The sequence below is a fragment of the Simochromis diagramma genome, unplaced genomic scaffold (genome assembly GCF_900408965.1).
Source record: "Simochromis diagramma unplaced genomic scaffold, fSimDia1.1 OVJJ01000284.1, whole genome shotgun sequence".
NCBI lineage: Eukaryota > Metazoa > Chordata > Actinopteri > Cichliformes > Cichlidae > Simochromis > Simochromis diagramma.
The window spans coordinates 2,694,304-2,716,655 of NW_024386871.1; the positions used below are offsets into that span (position 1 = coordinate 2,694,304).

Sequence of the window (22,352 nt, forward strand, 5' to 3'; positions counted from 1 at the left end):
CATGTCAATTTAACAGCCTTGTAGAGACAACTTTACTTTTACAGCTTTTCTCTTCTTGTTCTTCACACATCTGCTGTCCATCTCTTCTCCACATCCACCTCTTTATTTGGAAAACGAATAACAACCAGTCTCCCATTCAAAATACACACATACAGACACCACATGCATTGTTGTATCACCGCACTGCTCTCATTCCTTTTGCTCTTTGACCCAGTGACAAAGCCAATCAAAATGTGTGGTCAAACAGGAAAAAAAGAAACGACGAATGGGCGATAACCTATAAACGCTAACAGAAACAAGGGACTAGACTGGTTCTTTCCATTATTCATGCAAACCCATTAAAGATGGACCACATGTTGACCCAGGGATGAAACATTTTGAACACAGACTACGTCAATCAAAGTGCCAGTTAATGTCAGCCATCAAACACAGAGAAACCCAGACACTCTGATTTTATTTCTCATTGTAAACGGTGTTTGGAGAAGGGACACAAATTGCTGTCAATCTCAAATGAACTGTCCCCAAAGATGTCCTCTAATCGCGCAGCTTTCATAATAAAATACGGCCACTTGTTTTTTACCACTGATAAAATTAATGATACTCGATATCATCCAGCTGCGTGGTAGTTAATAGCTGAATGGTGTGTTTTAACATGCTCTCTAACAACAACAACTTGTGGTCCCATAAAAATGTTATATGCTGGAAGATCTCTTAACCTCGGGTGCAGTAACTTCTTGATTGCTTGCTGCTATGAGCGTTGGTTATACAAAACCAGTCTGACAGTGTCCTGACTAATCTGTATGTAACTGTCAGGGAAATCAGTCAGTGAGAAACCTATCGTGGTGTTTTATCAGTTTGCTGAGAGATTGGAGGATATATTCTAAACAAATTTTAAGGCAAGGATAGAATGACAGCTACCGCTTCCTGCAAAATGATTTTGGTTTCAGCTTCAGTGGCTTCCATATCGTTGTCAGCAAAACTTTGCGACTTGCCCCAAGCCATCCATCTTAGCCAAGTGTTATTCTAAGACCTGTTTCTCTCATCATAAAATAGAACTAGATCGTGAATATCTGTTGCTCACACTGACACACATGCACACTCGCTAGCCCACACTCTGTCCTTGAGAAGCGGAAAGCCTTATAATATTAGTGTGTGTGCTCTCCACCACTCAACCAAAAGTAAACATCTATGGTCTGTCATCATTTGGACACAAATTAGAGGCTCACATAAAGTGAGGGGTGAAAAAAAGGAAAATGACCAAGAGAGGACAGAATGTAAAATCTGAATTGAGTGAGAGGGAGAGATGCAGAGGCACAAATAAACATGCAAACAAACAAACAAAAACAGATGAGCATTTCTCTCTTCACCGTTAATCCGAAAGTACAAGTGTAAAAGCCCTGAATATCTCACTGGGCTTAAATAAAAACACACATATGCCTACAAGTGCCGCCAAAAAACAGACAATTTGAACCACATGAGATCCACTATGATCTAGACGCACTGATACACACACACTACAACAGAAATTCTTGAGATAATTCAGCTCTGATGTACAGGATTCCACCAGACAGTGAGGAGTAAGCCTTGGGGGAAGAGGTGATGGGCCACATGTTGATGCTCTCCATGTGATTTTAGCTCTCCCGCTTCCTTTCAGGGGACAAGTGATCAGGCAGAACTAATGGCGTTGCTGTGTGTTAGAGGTAAGATTATCTGCTACGACAACAGTGAAAATCTGCCTGGATGCAGGATGTCTGGGGTTGAAAGGGGAAGCATGGACCTTAAATCTGATGCACAACTGGGTTGTTTGGGACTAACTGAAAGGGAGTGCACGGATCCTGTGTTGTCATGGTGATAAATGTCTACCCACTCAGGTTCACGCATTAAATCATTTCAAGGTGATGTGGCTAGGGTTTGGCTTAACAACTTCAGACACACAGAGCGTGAGGTCATGGCTTACTTCTGCAGAGTGAGGCTGAGGTTGCCAGTGCAGCTCTTGATTTTGTTCTGGGCCTCCAGGTGGTTCATGCCGTCCGTGGAGATGCCATCAATGGAAAGAACCATGTCTCCAACAGCAATACCACCTTTCGCTGCCTTTCCGCCATCCGTCAGCTGCAGAAACACAAAAACCACAAACAGCATGAATTGCTGGAAATATCGGGATTACTGAGCTGGCCGGTGGGTCAAGGTGATGTCGGATGTCCACATTCAGCCTGTGTTTATCAGAGGATTTATGGATCTCTTCTATTGCATGAGTATTTAGAGAAAAATAATGAAAGACCTAGGTTCTGCACCACATGATGGAGGGTCTACTTTAGGCTCACTGATGTGTTTTTAATAGCAGGAGCCTCCAGGATTAAATTACTTTTGTGTGTTCTTTATTGTGTGCTGTCTTAATGGCCTTGCAGCTTGTTAGAGAAAAGAGTTCAAAGGTTCTCAACCACAGTGTATCTGAGAAAAAGAAAGAATGAACATGGCTGTTTATCATTTAAAGATATTTATTCTTATTCATTTTTTAATACCTGCTCTATACATTACAGTAGCTATGCGAGTTGGGAACATGCCACGAATTGATAATGCAAGAAGGTATTTACAGCTTAGAGCAAACAAAGGTTTGTGGTATGATATTGTGATATCTGCCTCTTTGAGCAAAAAAGGAGCTAAATTTTACACTTTCTTAAGCACTACTGTGCAATAAAGATGAAGTAAAGTGAATTTAGTGTCAGTAAAAAGCAATAACGCAATTATCCCCCATGCAAAATGTTGTTAAAAAGGTGACAAACAGATAATGGGACGCTCCGTGGTGTAGACACATACCTTTTTTATGGGCTTTGAGGAAACAGTAATTATTAGCCAGACATTTCTCACTTTACACGCATCATAAAATTTACATACACGTTTCTTGTCTCCATGTTTCAGTGTATTCCTTCATCTTCAAGCTAAACCTTAAATATGTAAACAGTCTTTAATCACTCCGCTCTGGAGGAAGTTGGTTAATTTGAAACAGATTCAAGCAAAAAAACCAAAAAAACAACGATCTGGTACTGAATACCGGTTCTGCTGTTCAAATGGGCTTCAACATACACAGGTGCATATTTTGTAAACAAGCTAAGCATTTAGCATGCACGTAAATGAGCTTAACGCCACATGAAAATATAATCAGATCATTTGGTTGAGCGTCTAATTATACATTCTTGATTTTTCATGGACTGCGCACAGAGCTGCCTGTTCCTTTCTGATACATTTCAAATTATGTGTTATGTGCTGTTATGTAAGAGAGTGTACATACTTTACCAGGAGGGACAGATGAACTTAAATGTACTTTTACACACTCATGGAAAATGAACAATCTAATATTTTTATTAGCAGTGAAATATTGTATATGATGATTTTTGAAAATTACTGCTTTTCTGACCAAAACATTTTCTAAAAACTGAGCATGAAGGTACTTAAAAAATATTCAATTCACAATCTACATAAAAATATTGATGAAATGTTTATTTCTAAGCAACTAAATTAAGCAACTAGCTTTTTGTAAGTTCTGTTGTTAATTATATGGGACTGAATAGTGTTAGCAACACCTTGCAGATGTAGTTCTGTCCATTCTTGGTCACACAGAGGCTCTAAGTGTGTCCAAAGTGGAGTGAGGTCATTTGTTTCTTTTGACACCACACAGACCACTTCCCTAACAGCACACACAAAGAAGCACACTTTTGTAGAAGATTCTTAAAAACAAATGCGTCTCCTGCTCCCTGACTATAGATCACTTCAAGTGTAGAAAGACAGTCAAGGATGGGACAGTGTAATATGGGGTTAACTGTGTTTCCTTTGCCTTTATCTTTGTCTCTCGCTCTCTCACAGACACACAAGCACACACAAATACAGACAGACACAAGCAGGGCTAATAAAAGAGGCTCTGCACCCGGATTAGCGTTAAGGCTCTGCGGCCCCAACCTTTTATAGTCATATTAGCTCAACACACGCAACATCACTCAGCACCGCTCACTAGCACAGAGGGCAGGAAGAAGAGCATAATGAGGGATTGACATAACGCTGATTAAACTGGTATGGATGGCGAGGAAGGCAGAAAGAGAAGGAAAAGAAGAAAATGCCACCGAGTAGATATTATGCTGCATGTTTTGACCCATTTCCAGGGGTGTGTTCCAGCTAACCACTCTGGCACTGTTATGGCCCAAATGCTCACCACAAAATGTGCTATTATATGTTTTCCCCAATTAGTGCTAAGGTCCTCCCCCCCTACCCACATAAATTCCCTCTCCACATACAGACACAAAACACGGCTCTGTTTATTTCAGAGTAAAAGTAACCTGTTTCCATACAACCGCCTTGAATTGATTTTAAAGCTACTCCATAAACAGTAAAGATTTTTGTGAAGATTATTTATTTTGCTTGTATGAATTTATCGTGTATGTCTTAAATCCACATGTCTGAAGCAATTACTCGTACTGGTAAGAAATCCTTTTGCAAAGGCAAACATTTGTTCGAAATTAATACGAAGAAAATCTTTCAAAGCTCAAAGTCGTCTCAATGTTTATATCAAAGAAAGTGAAACGCATCCAAGAAAATCAGACACAGAAATCCAAATAATCTATCTATGCAACAAGTCAAGTACTTGGAGACTGCCAGGTTATTTGATTTATGGCTCTGTTGCTTTGGTCATGACAGAAAACAGCAGCTGTAACACTTCAGATTTAACACAAATATGACACACACATGCATTACACCAATGTCAAACGCAAACGGAACAATGCTTCAGTTGACAGTGAATGCTGAAAACTTGAAATGTGCTTTCTATAATCTTTTCTCTGAGAAACCAGTACAAAAGCCTTATCCACCATAAAAACTGCAAAACAGCTGGCAACAGCAGTGCCAGTGACTTTTCTTTTCTGTTTGGCCCAAAGATTGAGCCACTGATGTCAGCGGCTATGGGAGAGGCTGTTACAGAACTGTAAAAGTTCTCTAACACTTAGCTGTGTTTTATATTATTTCTAAACATATTTGTTTTTTAACTCCATGTCTACATATTTAGGGTGGTGTGGAAACCCTCGTAGTTCAAGTGGCAAAAAGAATTTGCCTTTAAGTGTTTTTTTTTTCTTCAACAAATCAACAGACACTATTGTGCAAAAGTCACCCCTCATTACTTGTTGCTTCCAAGGAGCCAGACTTTCTTGTATTTTTTAAAAAATTGGTCTTGAGCAATAGTTCTCCAGACTTATTTAAGGTCTTAAGGTTTTTCTTTGGACGTTGGCTAATTTTTTCACTCAATTTCAGCCCTACCTTGTTCCTGTTTTTCAGAGGATTTTTTTCTTTAGTTTTGTTAGATTTAACACTGACCTATGAATCATTCAAGCATTCAGGGACCAACTCAAGGAATGAACCAGTCTTGTGTCTACTCTTAATAGACAACTTAGGAAACAACCACTTTTAAATGATATCTTCAGGAAATTTGTTAAACGCAGCCTGTTTTAAAAACACACAATTTGTTGGAATTTCTTTATTTGAATCTATGGAAAAATGTCAAGACAACACAGACAGATATAAAATAACTATTAGCACAAAACTTCAAACTTCCATGTGTTTCTTGGCATGGTGTGCAGTCTGTCCTTAAAAAAACTGAAGAAACTGTGGTGGTGGACAAGTGGAGAACAAAAGAATTGACAGGTCTAAAAACAGCCATCTACAAGAGATAAAGAGTACCGTATTATTCAGACTGTAAGGTGCACCGGATTGAAAGATTTGAGAATTTGAGAAAATTAAAGGATTTTAAGTGCGCCCTATAGTCAGAGAAATACGGTGTGTGAAAAAAATATGGAAAATGCAGCAATGACCTGACAGGACCTGAGAGATGTGTCTGCATGAAACCATCATCAGTGGAAACACACAATGGAACACTGTCAGTGATGGATCGAGGTGACTGTTGTCTTGGTTTGGCGCTATATAAATACAACTGAACTGAATTGGACTGGCCTCCCAGGAGCCCAACCTGAACAATAATGAAGCAGTGTGGGGTCATCTTGATAGAGAAAGTAACAAAAGGCAGCCAATAGTTATTTGAATGTCCTTCAATAACACTGGAAAACTATGAGTAAAATCAGAAGAAGAGCCTTTAGCTTCCAGGCCACCTTCTGTGGAAGCAGCTGCCAATTCAGGACACAGACACACTCTCTACTTTCAAGATTAGGCTTAAAACTTTCCTTTTTGATAAAGCATATAGCTAGGGCTGGATCAGGTGGCCTACACTGCTGGGATCCTCTCATAATGAGTGTTTGCTTCTTCACTCATCTTTTTTCACTCATGTATTCATACATCACTTTACATTTAATTAGTTATTATTCATTTCTGGCTCTCTTCCACAGTGTACCTTTGTCCTGTCTTCTTCTCCTCACCCCCAACCAGTCACAGCAGTTAGCAGCCCCTCCTTGAGCCTGGTTCTGCCAGAGGTTTCTTCCTTTTAAAAGGGAGCTTTTCCTTCCCACTGTCGCTAAAGTGCTTACTTGTAGGGCTCATCTGATTGTTGGGGTTTTTTCTGTTAAACATTGTTATTTTTGAACATGATTCAATAAGTTGCTGTTGTTATTTTCCTAGCAAAATATAAAGAAATGAGAGGCAGCTCAAGACTTTGCACTCTGTGTGTGAAATCCAGCTGCCTTACTAAATATTCATGCAAAAGTAAAGGGGTCAGTACTTGTGTCATCACTGTTCCAAAACAATGAGAAACACACATGCCGTGTCTAAAAGCCATCTCCTACGAACTTGCTCTTATGCTTCCAGCGATGTCAGGTTTCAACACATATGCTGTCTGATTTAAGTGCTTAAAAAATCTGGTTTCAACACATAGCAATAAGAGCTTACTGGAGTGCCGCAACATTGTCTGCTTTGAGCACACACTGACCATTTTGAGTGCTTTGAACAATGCCTGCTTTCAGCACAAGTAGTGACAAAGATGACAGGCAGATGGTTCACATCACACTCTCTGAGAGCTTGAGACACAAATACTCTGTAACTCGAACATACACAAAGCTGCTTCCATATGGAAGCCTTCAGTACTGACCTATTTTCCTTCAATTTTGCTGCTTCAGTACTGGAACTTATGTTATCTTTTAGTAATGTCATGACAAGAAATTACCCTTCACTCTATATATTGTTTTACTGAAGGGTTTTTAAAAATTATTTATTTTATTGATGTCCACTTATTTATAATCAATATTTATTAGCATATGTTGAGACAGTATGTTTGGTTTTTTTTAATATATTTTTGTGCATAAAGTCCACTTAGCAGCAAGTTTGGCATATCCTCCAACAAAAGTATAAGGGCAACAAGAGTTTGATAAGTTGTATTACCACATCAACAAGATCTTTTCCTTTGCACTGCCTGTTTATATCAGACTTCTGCATGAAAACAAAAAGAGTCAATGCTTAATATTCACTCGACTCACTGCTATTACTTAGCAGCACAACGTAAAATCCCAGTTTTTCTATTATTTTACAGCCAGTTATTTTCTCTTAAATGCCACTGTACCAACATTTGCAGAAATCTACTTGGGCACTACTACCAAGGTATTTCCAATTCTCCAGTTTTCTTAATAAATGCTAACATTCAGCTACTGTTTGCTCTTTCTTTCGTTAATTGTTTTAATTCACTTGGAACAGGATATCCTCAGCTTATGGCACCCAGTCAAATCATAAACTTGCATGTGTTGCATTGCTAATAATGTTTCCTGCTGGATTTTTTCCTAAAATTAAATATATAAAAATGATTTGATTAATGTATTTTTTACACTGCAGTGATTGAGGACTGGAAAAATTGTACCGTTCGAAAAATATGAATCTAACAACACAGAAAACAGGAAAGATAATAATGAAAACGTTTGTTAAGCACAAGAAAAGTGAAGAGCAGTCAGAGTCAGAGTAATAGCAACAGATATCTCCATGAGAGATTCACATAAACAGAGAGAGGTTTACACAAAGAAAGAGGAAGATTAATAAAGTGCAAGGTCAGCCATCATGTCAGCCTACTTGTATGGCCCAATCAGTAACACGTAGTAAACTGTGAGGGAATGTTTCATTCGCAGTTTATGGCCCTGAATAAAGTAAATCATGCAGGTTTGTCAGCAGGATCTTGAAATTTTATGAAAAGGAATCTGGTATTCATCTGACAAAATCCACTGGTCTTCGTCAGCTGTTACGAGTATTAGATTCGACTTGATTTGGCTTCAGACTGGTGCTGGCAAACTCACTCACTGGGGTTAGAAGTCGAGTCACTGAAAATTGCAACGGATAAAAGAATCTAAAGCCACAACATCACTGAAGTATAGAAATATACAGGTTACTACACATAAACATCAACATAACCCCCTGAAAATGAATTAAGTATGAATATTTCACACAAATATTAGACTATAAAATTGCAAGTAGAAGTAGAATAGACAAGGTTATATCAGATTGAGTTCCCACAGAACTGTAGTGCAGTCACACTGGCAAAACCCACAAAACACATTATACATAAATAAATATCAAGCTTTGGACATGAGGTCTGTCGTACTTGCAATTAAGCAGCGTCCCTAGTTAGCACAAGCTGACTGATGTGGGTTCATGAGTATTATTAAAATTCAGCTGTGCTCTTTTGATTTGGTTGCGAACAGAAAAGTGGAAGCCAAGTTATTAATCTGTTATAGGTTTTTATCATAATTACAACTGTAGCATGACTTTGCTCGTACTTAAAAGAATGCAAAAGTTGGTTTGCTTTACATTGGTGCTTTAGTGCAGTGGCTCTATGAGGTCAGAGAGACTGGAACTGAAGAAAAGCAAATAGAAAAATGTGTGTCTGACCTCTCAGGCCCACAGTACCAATTATTCACATGAAGAAAATACCAGCTATGTTGATGCAGCATCAACATAGTTTAATAGATCAATCCAACATATGACAGATCAACAGCTTCAAAAGATATATCTTTTTAAGTAAACTGGGTGAAAAAATTAGTAGAAGTAGACGAGTAAGGCTAAAAAAAAACTGTACACACCATGAAAACCCAGACAGTGGGACACAATATTCTTCCTGGAAAGCATTAAATATGTCATATTCATCAGTTTCATTGTAAACATTAGGGGACATTTACATGGAATGAAGTGAGGATTTATAAACCCATGAAAACCATATAATATAAAGCTGCACTTTGCTAAACCAATCATGAATAAGTTAGCTTTCACAACCAGCCTCATTAGGAAGACTGTCATGGCAGAAAGGACATTGAAAGGGCAGGAACTGAGCTATATGAACCCAGGACCAGATTTATTTAGTCCCATATGATTTTAATATTTAAGAGGCCCTTCTTTAGCTATTTTGCAATTAATCTAATAACCTTGATTTTGGATAACATATATAATTTGTTTAATATGTTTGCTACAGTCAACATCTGATAAAATCTGGGAAAAGATTTATTGTTGTGTGCATCAACTGGGTTCTGGGAATAGAGACTTCTTATTTGTAACCCATGAGCTTCAAGAATCACAGCCGCACATGTCATAAAGAGGGAATCAGGCATTAGGAAGAAACATGAATCACAAAGAGAGACAGAGTTGGTGCTTTGGAACATAACTCTTTTCTTAGAAAAACATCAGATCAGCTTAGTGTATAATATACTAACCTTTAGATTGTGTTTGTACACTAAGACATGCAGAACAAGTCTATAAATCTATGTAGGAAAAGACTAAGGGTCTAGGTTCCCAGTACATTGTCCAAGCAAAGCTTAACAAAAGCCAAAGAGAACAGACAGATACTGCTGTTACACCAGATGTTTTCTTGTGCTTCTGTCAATCTTTACATTCAACCAATATTAATCTGAATAAACATGATCCAGTCAGGTGGCCAGCATCCTGAGAGGAAGGCAAAGGAGGCATGACAGGTTTAGCAGCTACTGTGGAAAACACATTATAGCCACAATGGGTTATTCTAGTCTCTTCATTGTGTGAATTCACTGCAGTGTGTTATGATTTGGCTGTGCTGTTCTAAGAGCTCATAAAAGTGTTCTTTTAGTCTATTAAACAGTCTATTGTTTGCAATATTAACGTGTTTTGAAAAAAAAAAATTTGTAATACATTACCACTTCATGGCAAAGAAATAAGTTAATCCGTTACTGGTGAAGTCAGAAATGTTATTGTAAGGTCAGCAATAGATTCAAATATCCTAACATAGAAGAACGATGAGCATATTTTCTAAACATGACATGAAACGCATATAAGCATGTGGTACAAGTGACATCATAACTGGTGACATCATAAAAAGTCATGATAAGCAAATGCCAAATATTGACAGGAAACATAAAATTTCACGGATTTTAATGAGAGTAAGATTAATTCTCACACTGCTGGGACTACAGAAAAATCAAATGTGTAACAGTTTTCAAATATAGCATTTTCCAACTCACACCCAAACACATACATACTGACAGATTGATTTATGGAGGGCAAATGATAAGTTGTTGATTCTGGCTCTGGGACTATTTAGCTAAGATACTCAGAGGGAAGCATGGGAATTGTTTTGATTAAGACAGATTTAAGCATTATTAAGTCGTTTGGAGGAGCTGTCAACAGGCTCGTGAAGTTTGGTATGAAAAATTAAGATGAGAAATCTCAGCATTACAGGGTTAAGACCAGAGGCTTGCAAGGCTTGGAAAGACCGAGGTAACTTCAGTTTCAACCTTGGGTTTTTCAAAGCTTACCTCATTGTTCTATGCTGGCTCCTGGGAGTTTTTAACACTGCCAAGGCTGGAGCTACAAGGATGAAGCTAAAATTGTCTTACACTGTCTTTTACTTCCAATGCTACATAAAAAAAAAAATACTGAATAACATTTTATTTATTGATGGTTGCAGCTTGCACACAGCTGTCTTTCTAAGTAAGTAAATGAAGATTCCTTCCCAGTCTTCTTTACCAATGAGCTACAGACTATCTAATTGCGACTCTACTGCTACAAGATGCTAGTAGCACCATTATATTGACCTAGCATAAGTCAAATGTAAGCAAAAAAGTAGCCTAGGTGGTGCTTCCCCTGGAAATTTTAAGCTAAAGTAGAACATAACTTCTTAATATTATTATTATTATTATTATTATTATTAATAATAATAATAATAATACTGTCACTTAATAAAACTGAAATTGAAAAATATTTTCCACCTGGGATGTTGTGTCTTGGGTGTTTTTTTCCCCACCAACTGCTTAAATCTTTTATTTACCGTCATGTAAAGGAATCTGTAATTTCTGTCCATTGTTTTGCTTTTCCTATCATTTTAGAGTCTAACTAGCAAGTGCTCCATTGATGCTCAATTGAGTCATTTGTTCTCTGCTTTATTGGAAGTTGTTTAAGTAGCTCACTTTTTACTAAGTCATCACTGAGGTGTGCAACACCATATGTATACTTCATATAACATTGATATTGTGACGTTGCACTTTTATATCACATAAAAATACTGGTTTTATTGTGATTAACTGAAAGGTTTCTCGATAATGCTATGTCTTAATAACTTAAGTGTTTACACAATCAGCATCTTTTTGCCAACTTTCCATCTTGGCTTTTACTCCAACATTTGTGTTGTTTAAATCTTTTTGTAGTTACCATTTATCACATTTGCTTAGAATAATAGTTTTTTTGTGAGAAATTTTTGGTTCAGTTTGACTTTCATGTTAATGGGTAGATAAATATGCTTATATATAGATTTGCAGCTCTGCTTTATCAGCCAGGGCAGTTTGGTTTGGTAACTAAAATACATCTTGGGTATGTTGAACTTTCTCCATAGTGCAGGCCCCCCTCACCCCCTGATGATGTGAGTTTAAGAACAAGTTCTGTAGGAGGAAGACATTAAATCAGGAATAGGAGGAAGGGAAGAAAGACAGAAACTATGTATAGAACTAAAACGTCTTTGAAATAGACCCATCCCTGTGGTCAGTTGTTATCATCGCCTGTTGAAAAGCATCTCTAGGGAAGCAGGAGGCAGCCATCACTGATTCAATTCCAGGAACTGCATTCTTCCATGAAAAGGTTTTATTATAGATTGGCTGTCTACTCATTTTGATGTACTCACTGTACAACTAGAATCCCGCTATTTAAGCATTATGATAGAAGGATGCACTCTGTTAGACCAAGCATATACAGTTACATATTTCTAACATACATACATATATATATTTGGCAAAAATGATGATAAATAAACCAAGTATATTATACCTTGTAGAGTTTTGCCAGTACTATAGACTCTTCAGATTGCTATGTTTATCTAGTGCATATACACAAAGATGGCATACACACACTGCCAGTCATTTCACACCATTATTATAGTAATGTGCAGGAAAGAAGAAGACTTCTACTAAAAAAATACAATATAAAAATGAGATAATCGACACACAATACACTGCTGTATAAATTTTGTTCACAAAAAAGGAGGGAAAATCTATCCTAGCATTGCTTTTGTATTTGTTGTGTCTTTGTGATACCACAAATGCAGTAAGTACAGCTTAAAATAGGGGTACAGCTCTGTGACCAGTCTTCCTGTTAAGTGGGTGTGTTTGTGAGGGCAGACCTGTGAGATGATGTATCTATTCTTAGAGGCTTAATGCATCTCCTCCCCTGGGTTGCTTTCCCTTAAATTATTTTAGCAGTGGATTCTGTAAATGGACTACCCTCGGAAAGGTTTAAATATTTATTCACTGAGTTGTAAATTTAACTGAGAATAGTACCGTTGGTGGGTATTTCTGTCTCTTCGCATCAATAAAAGAAGTAAATGGATTTCCCAGTAAATGGGTTTAATTGGGTTTGCTTGAGATTTTCCACAAGCTATTTTCTCCAAAATCCTTTCAGCGAGATATCTATTAGATATCTGAATCCAAATGTTTGCTATACAAAAGAGCAAGGTAGTCCAGTTCTTATATAAACAGGCATGTAACCATAATGATACAGCTTCCATTACTCTCTTTAAGCATATAAACAGATACTCGTTGGGCTCAACCATTCACTCTTACTGAAATCCATTTCAAATAACGGAATAGGGATTCACATTAGCAACACTGTAAATAAGGCTTATACTGCCCAGTTGTGCATTACAGTGTATGACAATTATTTAGAAAATAAATAATATTGGAAAGGTGCAGCAAGCTGCACATAAATGTACTTGAGGAATATGCTGCAACCCATGTTTTTCACACTTTCTGCATGTATCTAAACCTCCTTCTCGCAATCTCCAGACATGTCAAAAAGGGAAGCCATTGTAAAGTGTTTTACTGGTCTTTAGTAGAGCAGCACCATCAGTCTCAGCCCCTTATAAAACTGTTTTTAAACACTAGAAAAGAAAAAAACAGGTATAAGAAGATGTGAAGACAAGTTGCATAAACAATAGCTAATGGGCAGAAACCTCAAGACATACATGCCATGATGCAATGGTGGTACTATTGAATACTGGTACTTTTTACATCTACAGAGTGCCATAAATTAAACAAACTGTATAGTCACATGCTTATAGAGCTTAGCAACAGCAGCTGCAAGAGTAACTGTGGTCTGGCAGTTGTGCAGGATTCTCTAATAACCCATACTCTGTGGTCTCCTCTCAGAACCAGCTCTATGGTTAGACTGGCAGAGAGTAGTATGTGTGTGCGCTGGTATACATGTTTATGTGTCAGTAATAGGCGGTCAGAAGCACTGCCCTTATCGTCATAGACCCAGTTTAACAGAGCTGATTAGATTAAGAGTTGCATGGATTCTAAAACGAATGACTACAAACTGTACGTCCACGTCGAGTCAGATAAGTGTTACATAAGAACATCTGACAAAGTGAATTAGGAAGCGCATAGATTTAAATAACAAGAGAGAAAAACAAACAGGAAGTTATAGAGAGGTATGATACAAATCAAAGGGTCAGACAAGCACATGTAGATAGATGACCTGCTGAGTGACATGTGTTTGACTGCCTGCCATCACTTCTTCAAGTTCAGCCTGTGTAAACTGTGCGCAGCATTATTTACGTGCACTGAATACCACCTCCCATACCCCACCCCCCATCTCTACCTCGGCTCTGCTAATCTGCATTTATCTGCTTTTAGAGACACAAAGCTAAATAAGGAGCCCACTTGAGTCAGTTTGAGTATTCCCAAATCTTTTACAATTTATTGGTATTTGTAGGATTCAGACAATAGTTGTTTCACACCTTTTTAAGAAACTCTCAACATCAAAGCAATCTCAAAAGAAGGAAAATAACAAAACAAGCTCGCAAGGCATCTTAAATTGTTAAATCACACAACTTTCACTGTGATGTTGGAGTAATGGTCAAACGGGATCGTCAATTATTGCTTGCATATTTTCAAGTCTTCAATAATCAATGTCAGCATCAGAGTTTCTTCATCTTTTCTTTCAGTTTCTTTGGAATGCAGCATTTGCAATGCATTATGCATTATTTTTTAACTCCAACTCTACACAAAAGAACCAATTTCATACAAGATTAGTTCTTGTAGCATTTTGCAATTTAAAATGCTGCTATTTTACAAATTGTCTGTTTCTATTTGTATGTCCTATTTCTGGATTCTTTCAGTTTTTTCCTTTCAGTTACATACAGTGTCTTCCAACATTTTGTGTCCATGCCTGCACTCTCAGACACACACACACACATACACACACAAACCCGTGGTTAAAAAATTCACATGGCTTCAGTTAGTGGGAAAAGTATCACATCCAAAGTAATAACACAAACATGGCAACCCAGAATGGCCCCAAAGGGGATTGGCACAGAACCTAGTAAGCCATTCATCATCAGGCTCATGTTGCTATAAGTCTGTACCGTGCCAGTTTTAGTGACTTTTGTGTGACTTTTGTGTGCGTAAATGCATTACATGTGTGTGTTTGAGGGCACTGCACAGTGCAGCAGAGCAGAACAGAAGCTTGAACAACATTAGGAAGGATTTGCATCTTTTAAGATCACAATCCAGTTACAGTAATGAGCAAAGCATACTCTGTGAATATGTGGATGTGACCATGCGGTAACGCTGATGTGTGAATGAACAGAAGAGACGGGAGGGGGGCAATAAGAGGTAATATTACGAGTAGACACTGAAAGGCAGGGAAACCAAGGGACCATCAAGTTACTTGTTCACGCAGAGGTATTGATGCCAAGACTTGTGTGCCAGAACTTTGATTGCTGCAATTTCAATACAGACACTCAAAGTGAAGTGGAATGTAAAGAAAGCGAGAAAAGGTTTCATGTGTGGTCGATACATGACAGATGGCATATGATTTAGCTGAGCTGTCTTGGGTGTGGCTGAGGGGTTCAGTCAAGAGGGGTACAGAAATGAAGAAAGGTAGTAAAGACATGTTGATAGTACAAATAGCACAAGGGTTCTGAGAAGAATGACTGTATGTGGTTGTGTTGTCATAAAATAAATATATGCTGTTTTATCACCCTGAAGACAATGCTGGTTATCCACATTTAAGTGTATGCATGTGTGTATGGGCACTTTAATCTTACCCTCGAGATGGTGAGGGGCATGTTGAAGTCTTTTCCTCCCTGCAGCCTGAAGCCCCAGGGGGCAGGACCTATGAGAGTGACATTGTAGTTGCTGGTCATGGTTTCCTTGTTCAGTGTTGATCTGGCTCACAAGTGATGCTGATGGCCGGAATATATTATGCAGATCAAGTGACAATAAAAATATCACTAGCTTTTGATGAGGGGTAAGATTTTGATCCAAGATCTAGGAAAAGACAAGACATGAAAGACAAGCAAAAAGATTTGTTATTGTGCAGCAATGATAGATAGATAGATAGATAGATAGATAGATAGATAGATAGATAGATAGATAGATAGATAGATAGATAGATAGATAGATAGATAGATACTTGAGCATTTCCTAAGGTTCAGATCATATGCAGGTAGAGAATCATTAGGGGGTCCACTGTCCCTCGTGGGGGGAAACTCCCACAGGGCTTAAATCTGGGACTCTCCACCATTTGACCCTAGAACTGAAGAAGCTTCTCGTTGAGAGGTGAAACGTCAGCAACTTAAATAAGTCCAGATGCTTTTCTTTCCAAGCTCCTAAGACTATGATGACCTGGATGACTGAGAACCTTCACAGACATCATACGCAACTGTAAAATCTCTGCTTACAGGCCATTTAGGGCAGCACAACGCCCCAAATCCATGATGTTCCCTCTACCATGCCTCACAGCTATGATGTTTTATTATTGGTGCAGAAACATTTGCACATTACACATTTGCCAAACATTAACTAAATAAAGATAAAGAAAATACATAAAACTGTTTATCAAACTGTTCATACAATTGTTTCAAACAGTTCACAACTAAATTCATAACTATGTATTTGAATAAGTCCCAAAATTACCTTTTTAGACTTATTCGGTATAAAAAAATAAACACATTTTAAGTAAAAATAAACAAATAAGACATCAAACATTTTACAATCAAAAAAGAGTTAAATGCTTCACTGAATGTTATTTTAAACCACCATACACTGGAGAATGCTGCAGTTGTTCAGTAGCTTAAAATATGTAAATTACCCTTCAGGAAACACTACCAGAAGACCTTCACACACCTAAATGTTAGTAGTAGCATATTTCCTGCTGTTATTATATGAAGGTAAATGCTGTACCTCTTTAATGGAAATTCCAGAAAGGAAAATAATTCCTTCACGGGCAGGTGGACTGTGCAATTCCTAGTTTCCCCTGAAATATCCCCTTCCCAGCAAACACACTGTGTGTGTGAGAGAGGTACAGAGGGATGTGATGCTCTTATATACTAGTTAATGACAGATGGGAGGGGAAAGGTGGAGGAGGGGAAAGAGGGAGGCGAGAGGGAGAGCGGGTATAGGTTAGGATGAGAGGGAAGAGGGAGGAGAAAGAGGAGGGGAAATCACCCATGGGTGGAGTGAGACAAACACAGAAGAGGGGTGAACGAGTGGAGATAACATGAAGGGTGAGATTGGGGTATGGGAGGAGACAACAGAAGAAAAAAAATCAGGTGGCGGGAGATGTCGGGGGAAGAGGGGAGAAGAAGGGAGCAAAGTGGAGGATTAAGGAAAAGACAGTGGGAGCATTGCGCACACAGAGAAAATGATCAGGGGAGGAAGAAGAGGCACAGGAGAGGGGACAGTTTATCTTTCATCCAGATATTTTGGGAACATGGACTCAGTCCTGCAGGCAGCTTCGTTTAAGGTGGAACCAGTGTAACCATATCATGACTAGGGAATTCATTCCAAAGGCATCAATGCAAAGGTCGCTCAGGGGTCACTTAATACTGGCGACTGTATAAGGTCAAGATTGCCTTAAGTCAGTGTGTGATGGTTGTTTAACAACTGCAACACTGTTGTTCCATTAGAAACAATCTAAGAGAAGTAGATATTCATCCATGGCTTTAAATCTGTAAATCTCTAAATCTACAGTGTTTTCTGTGACCTGCATCAACTTCCCCCGCTCTAATAATTAGGCAAACAAGCTTTACCAAACTGAGCACTAAATTACATAATCTATACTATAATCTCAGCACATTTTGGAAAATGGTTATAAATATTTTTCTTTTATACTTAAGGGATATAACTCCTAAGTGCAGCACACTCATTCCCACTTATTTATTTATCAGTACCTCCATTATTTATGTCCAGACAGTGGCAATTTGTCTCATTCTGAGCTGGCTTTTGTCCGTGACCCCTTATTTTACCCCAGACAGATCAATATTGACTTTATATTTATACTGACATAGTAGTGGCTCAATTAAAAACTCATCCCATTCCTTTCTTGGCCTTGACCAAATACACGGTCAGCACATCTTGCCAAGTCATAACTCTGGTTGTGGCAGTGGTAGATACAGCAACCGTAGGCCACAATCAAAAAATGACTTCTCAAGAAAAATCAACAAACATCAAAACAGAGGAGGGAAGCTGAAGCGTGAGAAAAAGTCTTAAGTCTGTTGGATATAAAATGGGCATGGAAAAGTGTATGCGTAAAGGGTCTAAAAGACTGAAAAAGAAAAAAGTGTAGATATCTCAGATGAAAAGACCAAAGGATGGAGTAAACGGGCTAACATTTCACATATAGTATGCCGTTAAACACATACGACGCACTCGCACATAAAAACAAGATGCTTTTCATTATCCTGCTAATAAACATTCCCACATTGACAGCGCATACCTCTACAGTACAGCTAGGTAACAAAAGAGCAGCTTTTCCTGGGAGGACCAAAGATGGAAGAGTCATTAACTTTGTTTCCACTGCTGAGCTGAAGCTTCTTGATAGGGTTAGACCTATCCTAAGTTTTACAGTAAATCTAAAGGCACTGTGTTTACTTTAGGCTTTATTGCAGATGGCTGATCAGGCATTATGTGAAAACAATAATATAATAGCATCCTTATGAGTAAGATGATCAGATAATCAGGAAGTCCTTGTTTAAAATTTTGCCTTCTATAAAGTTTTCCCAGACCTAAAGTAGTGCAAACTGCCAAATAGCCAGTGTTATATCCTAAAACAATCAGCCACAGAAACACTACCAAACACATTTTGTTTTTTTCCTTCTATCAACATATTTAACATGAAAGTTCATTCATGAAGGAAAAGGCTAGAGATTTTTTGCCCACAGATGAAGGCATGGTGTGTTTTGGGCATTAAAGTAGGCAACAAATCAGCGCCGTGACAGATTGATTATGACTGCAAGCTAAGCATCAACCACAACAATGAGCAACAACCAGTGTCTTCATGCAAGGCTCAAAACCATTTGTGCAGGAGCTTTTTAAAATCTCTTTATGGCTTGACTGTGGACTGCTTCCTGTAAGGTAATAGTATTCAGCAGGCTTACACCCACTATAGGAACTAATGCTTAAGAATTACTGTACTGCTCATTTTACTAGTTTTAATCTACTTTTTAAAGAAATCTGTTTTCTCATTAAAAACCCTCAGATCACGTATGCACTTTACAGCATGACAACACAAAAGTGTGTTTTAGGGTAGCCAATTTAATCTCTTTACTACCAAATAAAGAAATACTAATGAAAAAAATCAGTTTATCTCACTGGCTTTGTACCACTGTCCCATTCTCATGTAACAGGACGACTGGTATTGAGTCCCAGGGAGATATGCTTTCTAAAATATAGACCCATCAGTCTAACTCACTGTTTAAAGACATAAGATCAATTGCTTATGCTGTCAAAAACTGTAACACAGAGAACAAAGGGCATTTGTGAGCTAGAGGATAATAATATTAAACACTAACAATGGTGAGTGGTCTAAAGCACGAAACCTCAGACACCCCGCCAGTCTTTTGTTCTGTCAAATGGTCTATTCCAGTCTCCATATGCTCACCCCTCCACATGCTTAATGATCACAGCTTAGCAGCCTGCAGTCAAACACACATGCTCACACCGAGACAAGCTCCACCCTTTAATGCTATCATAATCTGCCCTTCTAAATAACATTTAATGCATCATCCATGTGAATAAAAGAGGGACACCAACCCCTTAGTCTGCCAGCTGCTGCCCACACCCACCCACCCACACACACATGCACACAACCCCAAGGGACACAACATACATAAAATCTCTATTGTGTGTAAACCTAATGATTCTCATCCAAACTGGGGTCAGCAGAGGTCTGACTACCATTAATTATAAATTAGTGTGTAGCTCTTTTTTGTCAAATATACAACGCCCAGATTTACAGTGAACACACTATAAAAACTCTATATACTGAACTGTAATACTATTCTATAAAAATGGGTGAACTGAAAAAATACACAAATAACACTCTTGTGGCAGCTTTGTTTAGTGTAAAAATTGTTTTTTTATTTTGTTCACTTTTATATTTCTGAGGGCACTTGTAGCTCGAAATCCAGGAAGGAACGGTTACACTGATTACTCCATATCCAGATTTTTCACTCAGAGGTGTGTGCATGGTGACACTATTGACGTTTTTTCTAATATGAACAGTATTTGTCTCTCAACAATCTAATCACTCTGACCCTTCCAGACTGCTATAAGCCGAACTAATCCCCTCAACCCATTTCTGTACTGTCATGCACAGTTAGGGTTAGAGTTGCATTTTGTATAAAAACAACAGAAAAGTAGAGAGCAGCCTGAACTCTTATGAGCTTATTGTGAAAAGCCTGTATCATCGGTCTAAAGCGAGTCACTGTTTAGAACTGATTACATTCACAGTGGAAAATATTCCTCCCTTCTGACCAGACAGACAGAAATAGACAAACAAACGCACTGGGATTCAGAAAGCTCAGCCAAAATGATTGTCCACCCGAGGAAAGATAAACTGAGAGGAATCAGGCATGAACACACAGGTCCACGCACACACTTTCCCTCTCTCGCTCTCTCAGACCGCAAATGTGCACGCAGAACTCCTTAATGCCTGGGTCAAGTCTGGGTCAATAAAAGAGAGGCATTTAAAAGCCAAGTGTAATGTTGCCTCAGGGACACCAATACACCAATTTCAAACAGACCACGCACCACTTAAGATTTTTGGGATCAGCTGCTCTTGATTACTCTGGTCACCTCCTGTCCTGAGGTAGAGTGATGGACACTACGATTTGTGCCGCATCACGCTCGGGCACACATTTCCATTTTTGCACATGAATCAAACATAATGGCCAGTTTCGTATGACGTTTAATGAGGACGTTTATGCGCCTCTGAAAATAAACCTTCAGCTTTCCTTCAAGCTGATGATACCCTCACAGCTGGTAAGACTGTCAGCTGAACCAAATCAAGTAGGGGTTTTTTTTCTTTTTCTTCAAATACTGTTCTAAATAAAAACAGCTTACCTTTACAGAAATAAGTTTCTTCATACTGGAAAAACATATGGGAACATCTCAGAAAATAAAGAAAGAATAATACAACTTTTAAGCGACACTATTTCCACATTTGTAATTGAAATTAGCTTTAAAGTATAATTAATGTCTGCCGACACACATTTTTTTAATAATTTCCTCTTATTTAGACATATCAGATACTTCATGGCAGTATTTACAATAAGCAGAAAGAAATACGAAAGGTCATCGCAGCTTGAACCATTGCAGTATCTCCTCTAATATGTGTGAATTGTAATATAGAAATACTTGAGCATGATATTTCCATCCCACGGTGTCAAAGGTTTTGTGATTTGACAGCTCGTCAGTCTTTCATGATGGAGTTTTCTTGTTCAGACAGCCTTCATGATATCATGACCTCAATGTCATGACACAGGCCTTGGTGGATAAAATGAATTATGGATGAGTGATGCGCTTTCTACCACATTTAGGCAGCTATGCATCCATAACTCCAGAAGCACACACAAGACCCAGAAATGCACATACACACACATACACACACGCATGCACTGCATATTTGGTGCACTGAGTAGACTTTCCAGTGCTTTACTTCCTTCCTCTCTAGTAGACAGCAGCTGTTCTGTGTTGACTGCAGTGAAAGAGGGAAGAAATAAACACAGGATACAAAGAAAAAGAAGCCAAGGAGGGCAGATAAGGTTACACGGAGATGGCAAAAGCTGAAGAACTTAAAGCTACACTATCGTTTAAATGAATCAAAAACCCGTATTTAATATTCAGGATGTAGTTGTTTGTAACTTTGCAATGATCCCTCAGACTTTTACACTATGGAAGTGAAGACATTTGTGGAAAATGAAGACATATTTGGCTGGCCCTGACTTTAGGTAATTCCTGCCAAGGGTTAAGATTGGTTAAAGTTGGGATGTGCTTTCTGTTAGAGCAGACCTTCACAATAAGAGAAGTAAATATTAAAAAGTGAGTCTGTGTAGCTTTAGGCTTGCCATCCCTGCCCATATATCTGTGACCAGAGGCAGAGCTTTAGAAGGAGCAAGGAGCAGGGTCTCTAGGGAAGATCAAAGCATCTGCTCCATTCAGCACACACCAAAGCACCACCAAACATCAATACTGCATCCCCCTTCCCCTAGCCAGCATACACATACTACACCTTCCTCCTTATGTTTCTTGTAATCATGCCCGGGATTCACTTTCTGGTATTCTTAGGACAGCACAAATTAAACAGCTATAGTGTACCATTTTAAAAATACATCACATAAGCAAATTACCACAACACCATGAAGACAGAAAAACAGTGCGTGGCCACCTCATCTCATGTCCTGAAACGTGACACAAGCTTACAACTGAAAATATGTTCTTTTCCTCAATATGTGTCCAGCAAATAAGAACAGCAAAATTTAGGATTAAATAAAACTAAATAGGACTCATATACAAAGATAAATAAATAAATACCATCAGCACAAAAGGCATTCACAGTTTACTAAACAGGTGTTCATGGCTCACCCTGTGGCTGGAAAG

The 22,352-nt window shown here is 38.4% G+C and overlaps 1 protein-coding gene across 5 annotated transcripts in view; it reads right to left on the reverse strand.

Annotated features, from left to right (window-relative positions):
• The window catches only part of pdlim5a (PDZ and LIM domain 5a), a 62,101-nt gene extending 45,314 nt beyond the window's left edge, over positions 1 to 16,787 (reverse strand). For all 5 annotated transcript variants that reach the window (XM_040031624.1, XM_040031623.1, XM_040031622.1 and 2 more), the window contains exons 1-3: positions 16,656 to 16,787; positions 15,518 to 15,740; positions 1,958 to 2,109 (exon numbers count right to left, since the gene is read on the reverse strand). In XM_040031624.1, coding sequence (XP_039887558.1) covers positions 1,958 to 2,109; positions 15,518 to 15,616 — 251 coding nt within the window. In that variant the 5' untranslated portion in view covers positions 15,617 to 15,740; positions 16,656 to 16,787. The remainder of the gene's footprint in view (positions 1 to 1,957; positions 2,110 to 15,517; positions 15,741 to 16,655) is intronic.
• Positions 16,788 to 22,352: the final 5,565 nt, after the last annotated feature.